Source organism: Ptychodera flava, chromosome 6 (genome assembly GCF_041260155.1).
Source record: "Ptychodera flava strain L36383 chromosome 6, AS_Pfla_20210202, whole genome shotgun sequence".
Taxonomy (NCBI): domain Eukaryota; kingdom Metazoa; phylum Hemichordata; class Enteropneusta; family Ptychoderidae; genus Ptychodera; species Ptychodera flava.
Window position 1 is genome coordinate 34,929,535 of NC_091933.1, and position 10,737 is coordinate 34,940,271.

The window sequence follows — 10,737 nt, forward strand, 5'->3', positions numbered from 1 at the left end:
GTTTATCATTCGGCCATTTTAATCCGTTTATATCAACGTGTGTCTAACTTATCTTTCGGTAGAGTGATTTCGTACCCTGGGTGGAAATTATCTTCATCTAGAAGCAATAACAGAGCAAAAAATGATTCCTATTATACATTTTATTGCATAATCAATTCGTTTTACTAAAGGTATGAGGTGGCTGTCAATAATTTTCGCACTTGTGTTCTCCAAAAGTGCGGAGGAATTGAGCTGGCTTGGCCCTACAATGTCACACTGCAATAATTCGTATTCTGGCCAATTGTGCAATGTACAGCAACCGTCCACGGTATATATTTAGGCCTTGTGTTGTGTATAGTGAAACGGAAGATGAATTGTACAACCCAGGAAGACAGGCTCATAGTTTAGAAGTACTAAAAGTGAATATAGATGTCAGACTGCCCCTGTGTTCAGTATACTAAATGACGATTACACTCATTAGTTGCGTCGCATAAGAAACAATAAAATGAGCAAAAAAATAAACATATCAAATATTGTACTGCATTTTGAGTAAAGAAAAACAGACCAGCAGTAACACAGTATTAAATCGATTTGCATTCTGTATATGAGTACATGATAAATAGTAAGCCGTGAGGTGAGAAGTTCGATTCAACGTCCTTGTCATGATCATGTCTTTCTTACACGGATAGAGATTTTAAAATACGTACATTTTAATCAAATCTCTGGCTGAAAGAATATTGCAGCAGCAGTCTCGTGACATTGCAGTATCGTGGTCTGATAAATGAATGGCACACATAACACTTGTACGCTAACCCGTTTACCAGCGATACAACTATATCACGATTTCTTTTGTTGGTCATTTTCGAATAAGTCGGTTCGGTTTGCCTGAAAAAATGATTTTCACCAATCGCTGAACAATGTTGTGTAAGTGTTACATGATCGTGAGCTTATTTGGACCGGAATACCCGATACAGAATTTGAAATCTTTGACTATTAAATCATCTCGCTCTTCGAGTACATTTGATAAATACGGAAATACCTTTTTCTTGTTATTAAATTTCTAAAATCATAACCCACACTCTCATAGATACTCCTCTGCATAGTTTTAGGAGAAAGGGATGTGTAACCACTTTCTGCATCTTCAGTTACAGCCGCATTAACATACTCCTGCCATTGTTAATGTTGGTTTCGTCAAACTTTCTAGGAGGCAACACGATAGTGGTCATTCCGGTGTTCTCGTCTTGCACTCTGTATCCTTGCTTCCGATCTCTCAACGTGGTATCCAACTTGATTGCTGCTTGTGTCACTCGAGTCACAGCCAAAGTTGTAGTTTGCATAATTATCGTTGTCGTCGGATCGTTTTGGTTTTGCCCGGTGATAGTAACGGAAAGTCAAGAAGGCGATTACGCACAAACTAGCCGTAATGATACCAAGGAAGTATGCAAGTATTCCAGCGCTCTTTGGCGCTGTGGATATCATCTCCGACACTGTAGACATTGTATCCGTTGTGACATGCGATGACGTCAGGTTTATTTTCAAAACTCTAACGCCCGATGTTGTTCCCTCCAAGTTAGATGCCACACAAGAATATGACCCTTCGTCATCTACTTCAACAAAAGGAATGAGCAGACTGCCATTGCCTTGTTGTACAATCCTATAATCTGAACACACGTCTTCTGTACTTTGGTGTATGACAGTACCGTTTGGAATTATCCAGTACTTGTCTACTTCGAGCTCACTTTCCACCTCACAGTCGAGAATAACATTGTTCCCTATTTCGGTTACAATGGTTTTAGATGTTGTGTAGAATACGGGGATAGGATAGCAAGTGAGGTTAGCCGATGGGACGTCGAGAATCGACCTCGAGCGATGATTATCAGGTGATTGACACACCATTGTACTTCCAAAGTCAATCCTGTACGAGTTTTCATCCAACCAAGCCGTCAGTTCCCGTAGACGGCAATCACATGACCAGGGATTACTAAACATGTGAAGGTAACTCAAGTTATCCAACCCTTCAAAAACATTTGCGGGTAATGTGGTGATTGCGTTAGTATTTATATACAACCTTGATAATTTGTTCAATCCGTGAAAAATATTTTCAGGGAGAGTTCTCAATTTATTGTAATAGATAAGGAGTCCAACCAGATTATCCAGTCCGTTGAAAATATTTTCGTTTAGGAATTTAAGCGAATTTCTATACAAATTTAAGGAACGCAGCTTACCAAGGCCTCGAAATATGCCTGTTGGTAATTCAATTATATCGTTGTAAGCCAGAAGAAGTGCGTCCAGATTATATAGTCCCCAGAAGAGATTTTCATGAAGACAGGATATTTTGTTGTCATTGAGATCAATGATTGTCAGATGATATAGGCCACGAAAGACAGTCTGCGACCACTCTCTGATTGAATTGCTGTACAGATCCAAAATACTGAGTCGACACAAATCAGTAAATGCACCAACTGCCACCTCTTCAATGCGATTACTGTGCATATACAGATCTGTTAGTTTTGACAGTCCAGTGAAAGAATCGTTTCCAATATGAGTCAGCAGGTTTCTTTCCAGTCTAAGGATCGTTGTGTTTGTCGGTATACCTGAGGGAATTTCCCTCAATCTTTGATTACTGCAGTCGACCGTTGTACCAGAACAATAACACACCGCAGGGCATCCTTCTAGTCTATTCATGCCAATGATCAGCAGGAAAATAATTAACTCAAGTTTTGATGTATGTTCCATCAGTCTTCCTCTTGACTACAACCTGCATAAAATAAGATAATTCATACAAAATCCCTGAAGGTAGGTACTCTAAAGCGAGGTCGCTCACATTAAGGGACTGATCAGTTTATTCGGCACGGGGGAGCCGGAGGATTTATGGGGTGTCACCCTGTGTTTGGCTTTTTTGATGAGGGGTATCACCGTGTTATTGAAATGCCCAATAGGGGGATCAGTGTGTTTTTGAATTTCGACACGCACTCATACTTGCTTAAAATGCATCGTGCCAGCCACGAATTTCATCATTCAGTTGCATTTCGGCACTCCCTCCGGGGCATAACTTGAATAACCAGACGTCCTTTAATACAAAGAGAGAGATATCAGAGATATCTGTATAATTAATATTTTCAGCACTCCCTTTGGGCGCATGCCTTTCATACATGAGGCATATATTATCTGGATGTTTACTATTTTTCGGCACGCACTTCAGGGGCGGTCCTTTATTAATACATCAGAGATGTATGCCAGAGATATATTGATGTTTGCAAATTAAAAGTCTGTTTTGCAAAGTGTACTAGTCATTATGAAATCTGCAGTTCATATGAAAAGCATGACAAATTCCTCATTCTTTTGTTTTCTCTGTGAGAAATCAGTACACGAAAGCAGCATGCACTACTAGAAAGAGGAACAAGACAAGATATTTTACCATGGTCACCATATACTGGGAGGTTAGATGTAAATGCCGTACAGTTATTCCTTTCGTGTCATGGCGTGTGGTTACGCGAAATTCGAATGAATAGTGGACAGGAATCATCAGAGAAAAAAACTGACATGTTGGTGAATGATTTCTTATCGTTCCGCTTTAGGCTTCAAACGTGAAAAAGAGTCAACTTTCAAGCTTTAAAATTATAGAAGTGTACGTCCATGTCGGATGAAGAAGACAAGAGCCGTATTTGGGCGAAAATGACCGTAAATTCCTTTGCATAGATGAAAAATCGACGTCTGAACATAGTACTAGGTTCACCTTCAGCATATCGATTGTTATAATGTACAATTATACCGTTTAAAGGAAATTGAATTTCAAAGCATACAGCAACGTATCGATAATTTTTTTCGATTTTAAAAATATTAAAAAATATAAATCTGAACCAGATGCGCATTGTTCATGTGTTTAGATCGAACATTACGTGTGTAATGGTAAACTGAAGGTGTGTTTTACCCAATTTTCCTGCAGGTATGAGAGAAAATATGAAAGGAATCTCATAACAGCAGTTACAGACCAAATGCAATGTAAATATAATAGCCGTAGGCACGCAAAATGATGAAAATGATTACATTACGACCATATTTGATTCTTTTGTGGAAAGCAAATCGCATGACCAATTCGTATACGTTTTACACATGTCTCTCTTTGTCAAGATTGAAACGAATTGGACACTGATTTCCTGACCTCCTCCTTCAAGAATACAAAAACAACGTCAAGAAGTGCACTTTCAAGCATTGAATTTACATAAGAGCACGTTCATGGTAAAGAACAAGACCCGTTTTGGGGCGAAAATTTTACCTTTAGCATATCGATTATTAGAATGTGCAATTAAGCCCCCAAAAGAAAATTGAATTTCAAATCATACATCAACATATCGATTTTTTGTTCAATTCAAAAAATATCAAATAAATCTTAAAACCAGATATGAACTGGATATGCTCACGTGTTTTACACCAGGTTCATTAATAGTACTGATAGTAGTATGCTTCACAGAACAATGAAATATATGTTATCACTATATGTAGCAGGTTTTTTTAAACTTCGCACAGTACTCTCAGAGTTTAATCACTAATTTCAAAACTTTATTTAATATGCAAATGAGCTGTTAATTAACTTGACACTGCTCAATGCTTTATGGGACAATTAGATATCCATCAGATCAACATTTGTAGCACGTTTATTTTAATTTAATGCTGTAATTTTTAGTAATGTCACTAATTACAAAGTTCATTAAATATGCAAATAAACCCTAAATTAACTTGACACTGTTCAATGATTCATAGCACAATTAAATATTTATCAAATCAATATCTGTAGCACGTTTCACAAAATTTTGGTGCTGAAATTTCAGAGTTATATACCTAATTACAAAGTTTATTAAATATGCAAATGAACCCTTAATTAACTTTACACTACTAAATGCTTTACAACACAGTTAGATATCTGTCGTATCAGTATGTGAAGCAGTTTTCATCACATTTGATGCAGTTATTTCGGAGTTATATGACTAATTATAAGACTTCATGAAATATGCAAATGAGCTAATTATTAACTTGACACTGCTCAATGCTTCTCAGTACAATCGGATATTTATCAGATCAACATCTGTAGCAAGTTTCATCAAATTTAACGCTGTAATTTTGAAGTAATATCACTAATTACAAAGTTCATTAAATATGCAAATGAACCCTTACTTAACTTCACACAACTAAATGCTCTACACCACAATTAGATATCTGTCGGATCAGTATCTACAGCAGATTTCATCACATTTGGTGCAGTTATTTTGGAGTTATATCACTAATTACTAAACTTCATAAAATATGCAAATGACCTATTTGTTAACTTGACACTGCCAAATGCTTCTCAGTACAATTAGATATTTATCAAAACAATATCTGTACCGAATTTCACTGACTTGGGTGCCGTAATTTCAGAGTTATATACCTAATTACAAAGTTCATTAAATATGCAAATGAACCCTTAATTAATTTCACACTACTAAATGCTTTACACTACAGTTAGATAATAGTCGGATCAGTATCTGCAGCAGATTTCATCACATTTGGTGAAGTTATATCGGAGTTATATGACTAATTACAAACCTTCATAAAATATGCAAATGAACTATTTATTAACTTGACACTGCCTAATGCTTCTAAGTATAATTAGATATATATCAGATCAATATTTGTTGCAAGTATCATCAAGTTTGGTGCAGGAATTTCAGAGTTATGACACTAATAACAAAAGTTCATTAAATATGCAAATGAGAAGATAATTGACATGACACTCACAGTATCATCATAATGTTCTTAGATTGTCATCTGTGAAAAGTTATAACTTCATTAATATGCAAGCCACACTAACCAAAATCTAATTAGTTCTTGCAAGTAGCATATGGTACCTGTGTACCAAATTTGACTTGAATCTGTTCAGGCGTTTTTGAGTTATCGTGTAAACAGACAGACAGACAGACAGACAGACAGACACACACACACACACACACACACACACACACACACACACACACACACACTAACACCTACACACACACACACGGACAGACAGACAGACATCGCTATGACATTAGCCCACGTGTTTACACACGTGAGCTAACCAGATTCGCATTGTTCATATGTTTCGATCTGACATGGCGTGTGTATCCAATTTTCCTGCAGGTATCACACAAAATATGAAAGGGATCTCGTAATAGCATTTAGCATGCAAAGTAAATATGACAGCCATAGGCACTCAAAATTGTGAACAAGATTACATAACGACCATATTTAATTGGATTGTAAAATGTGAATCGCATGGACAATTCATATACGTCTTTAAATATGTCTCTTTCTTTGTCCATATTGAAACAAATTGGAGGAAAAGTTCATGATTTCGTACTGCAAGAATTCAGAAAAACAAAGCTGAAGATAGCCAGCTTGTCTGAAAATCTTGCCAATGTGTGAGGTCGTGCCCCCGGACCCGTTAGCATGGATCGTGTGAATTAATGACGTTTACATCATGCACCCTAAATTATCAATTATGCTACATTTATAAAACAAACATAAGTACATTTACTGCTAAATTTTGCCCAGTCTTTTGATTCCGACTATGTAGCCTCGTGAATGAGTGATCCATATTACTATAAGGATAAGAATTAACATAACATTACATGCAGGTATCAAACGACTGCTGTACTTACTGTTTTGATTACATAAACTCTCTCTCTCTCTCTCTCTCTCTCTCTCTCTCTCTCTCTCTCTCTCTCTCTCTCTCTCTCTCTCAGAAACACACGCACTTACGTCAAAATTTTAATTATCCAAGTGAACCAAACGGGACTGTGAGTACAATGGCACTCTGTTATATCTGGATATAGATTTTCATCACAGCTTATAAGTGTTGTAAAGTTGTATACTTGATTTATGTTATATAGCTTTTCTACATAAAATGAGCTATGTAAATTACCATTTATAGGATTAAACTTATGGCATTGTGCTGTAGTGCCATTCTAACACAGAAACACCATTAGGGGCAACGTCAAAAGTTCAATGAAGGATAAAAACTTAATTCTTTTAGTTTGGGGTGGGGGGTTTGACCTAAAAAAGTTTCTATCCTACAAATCGATTTAAGGTAAAATTGCCAGGGGAATGAATATTTTGAAAAAAATAGAGCAGAATCGAAATGCACACTTTCGTGTTGAAGCCAGCGGAGGGAGTTGTTTTAACACGTGTATAGCTGCACCTGGCCTAGTTATTGTAAACAATGCAGGCTGTTGGCTTCTGTTGCATCATAAACGGTAGTTTCTCTACAGTCTATGGTTGCACTCTGAATTTATAATTGTATTTTGCTACATTTCTGGTGCACGTGTAGGCCACCTGAATGGAGCAGTGTGAACTGAGTTGTTACAACCACCAGGACAGTTGAGATAGATTTTATACCTCCGGAAGGAGAAACCTGAACTTTATTGTGTTGTTGTTCTTGTTCATTCATTGATAAACTTCAAGTTTGTTGTTAGTATGTTGTATTTACATTGGATGAAACACAAAGTTAAAGTGTGTTCCCAATCTTAAGCCCCACTAGCTCTATCTTTTAGCATTATTTTATTATTTTGCTTTCAAACTAAAATAAGTTGATGACAATGTAGTCATTTAGGTATGTGTACACACTTATTATTAACTACCTGCCGGGCTATATATGCAATTTTGAACAAGATAAATATTACACTGCGATTAAATGTTTGCCCAAACATTAAATCACAGCGCCATGCAGAAAAGCTAAAACCCTTGATACTATGCATATGTGCACTGAAATCTCATATAACTGCATAGAGTAGTCCAAATTGTAATGCATAGGGGTGAATTTTTTCAATTATGACATTGTATGTTCTGATTCCTTTTTAATATTACCAATTTTTGAAAATGCCAGGAAATCAAAATAACCGTTAAAATTTTAACTTACATGTCAAATGTTCTGAAAGGAATGGTTTCCCAATGCAGTAAAAGTTCATATCTCTTCAGAGGGTAGATTTCAGAAAGGAGAGAATAGGTAGATAATTTGAGGTCAACAAATTTCAAAAGTTACAGCTAGTGGGGCCTTAACGATGCATTACTTTATTTCACTCCTAAATTGACTGATCCTTAGCTTCGCTTTACATAGAAAGAGCCTGGCAACAGGTTCAATAAGTCAATTAAGTTTCTAGGGGGGGGGGGGGTGGGGGGGGTTTGGGGGGAACTAAGGAATTAAGTTTTTTATCCTACATTGAACTTTTGACGTCGCCCCTTAAATAGCTACAATCAATACGTCAATTGAACCAATTGATGTTTGGAATTATTATGAGTACATAGGTCTCTATTCTCATTCCAATATACATGGGAAAAGTAGTCAGCATGTGTGTAGAGCAGGCTTATGAAACAATGCTGGCTTTTTGTAGTGAAGTCCCCAGGTTTTGTTTTCCTGTTAAAATACATTTTAAGTGTACATGGTGATGTAACAGTCAGAGATATTGGAGTATAAATTGGTATAAGCGCTCAAATTGTAAAGATGCAATGACCTAAGAAGTATTTGGGATGCCATACAATGCGTAAGCGACCCCGTGGTCGAAATTTGTGAGATGTATCGATCGAGTGTCCAAGTCGATGCCTATTTATCAGGAAGAAGAATGTAACATTATTTGGAATGAATTAACATTTCAGAATGTCTTTCACAAAGCAAACGAATAAGTTTACACATCAATGGTAACTGCAAATGGTATGAAAATCAAATACCTGCTATGGAATCCAAATCAAATTCAGTTTTTAGCAGAGTCTACGCGTATTGCTGCGTACGTTTTTAATAAAAAAAACTTGCCGCACGTTAGACTCCGAACTGCCTTTATATTGATCTCTATATGCAACGAACAGCCGATGTACGTCATTAAACTACAATTAAACCCATAATTATTCATATTTTTTCAAGTATGTTACTTAAAGGGCCATTATTTGTAACATTTGACCATTTTTTACCTTGGAAAATTCCATGTTGGAGGCTCATATTTGTTTCAAAATTTTGTTTTAGGAAGAAACAAACATGATTAGTGATGTTATAGCCACATAAAACTGTTAATTTTTGTTCAAACGTGTTGCCCTTCCGAGCTCGTTTGTTGACGTCTGGCATGCTCAGCGTGCCGGGGAGAACGCAGATATGGTGACGCCGCGATCACGCCAGATGTACAAGTTCACGTTTATTGCGGGATCAAAACAACATTGCGTCGTGGATTGCCAGACATCTGGCTACGCAACGTGCTAGGACAATGGACTACGACGTAAGTACCGGGCATAAGTAATGAATATTTATTTTGAAATGGCTGTAAATGGCTCGCGCAGGTGCAGAAGAATGCCTACGTTGCAATCCGCTGTCAACAGAGTTTGTATTTCTGTCCGGACAAAAATTGAAATTTTCGTTGTAAAATCACATGTTATTTAGTTGTAGGGCACGTAATGTTTCCGAATAATATGCGATTCTCTGTTATTTGACAGGCTATTCAATATGAGCCAGTGATCATTTCAATCAAAACTAACGGAAAAATCGCCAGAAGATACAGCTAATGGAACTTTAAGTCAAACGATCGAAGGGCTTCAACGAAGTTAAGTTGCGCGTTGACGCGTTTTCTTGCCACCATAAAAATGGCTTTATTGGTGCGTGGAACTCTAATATTTGAAGGAAACGTACATGATTCTAATCTGCTAATGACTTGAATTCGTGGTTCGTAGATTGTGGTCCCATATTAGGCCAAAGTAAGTAAATTCTTTGTTTTGCGTCCACTCAAAATCCTAAAAGGTACGCGGGTAAGCGGCTAAAAAACACACACAGAAAATTTAACACAAAATTTGTTTGCCTTTATTGGACCATTTTTCTCAAACCACATGAATACTCCTGTCAGTGTGACACACTGTATGATCACTGTATGCATTTTCATAACAAATGGATCAAAATAAACAGTCATTCTTTGACGTTTGCTTTTCTCTTATTAGTTTTAGATTTCTTTCTTGTGCATTCAAAGTGTCCACATGTCAATACCATTGCCCAGCAATTTGACAGCCTTGACAGTTTGAGGAATGGGTACACTATAACAGTATATAGTAGCAGTCTTTGGTCCTCAAGTTCTTGTACGTTTTTTTCAAGTTTCTTGTAATGCCTATGCTCTGATGGAATGTCATAGTTTTGCTGAAAGGTATCTGTTTTGAAAGAAAACACCAAACAGAAATGGTAACTTGTAGCCCCCGCATTCAATTTTAGAAAGATGGGGCATCAGAGAGAAGAAGAAATTGATGATATAATTGACAAAAGTATTCCCTGTAGCTTCCTCTGGACTATCCGTAAAACCAGCACCTTTCCTTTCCATCAAATAAAAGAAAGCATTTCGCAATTGTCAGTCTCCACTCCAAATTTAGGTGGAAGCTTCACATCTATATTTATTGCACTTTCAAAGTACCACACCCCAGATTGATTGAAAAGATGAAGTAGCATGGCATAAATGGAAATATTCTACAGTGGGTCAAAGCATGATTGACAAATACAAAACAGCGAGTAGTCATAAATGGAGCATCATCTGAATGGAGAATACGTCACAAGTGGTGTCCCAAAGGGTTCAGTTCTTGGACCAATACTCTTTCTAATCTACATCAATCATACTGGCGGTGAAATTAGTTTTGAACTCAAAAATTTACTGACAATAACAAGACATATCATCCCTTGCGAAATTGTAGTGATCCTTAAATTCTATAGGCTGATTTGGACAAGCT

At 36.8% G+C, this 10,737-nt stretch overlaps 1 protein-coding gene across 1 annotated transcript; it reads right to left on the reverse strand.

The window, feature by feature from the left end:
- Positions 1 to 1,179: 1,179 nt before the first annotated feature.
- Positions 1,180 to 1,968, reverse strand: LOC139134460 (leucine-rich repeat neuronal protein 1-like). The gene has a single exon (XM_070701321.1). The coding sequence runs from the start codon at positions 1,966 to 1,968 to the stop codon at positions 1,180 to 1,182; it is 789 nt and encodes a 262-aa protein (XP_070557422.1).
- Between the last annotated feature and the right edge of the window lie 8,769 nt (positions 1,969 to 10,737).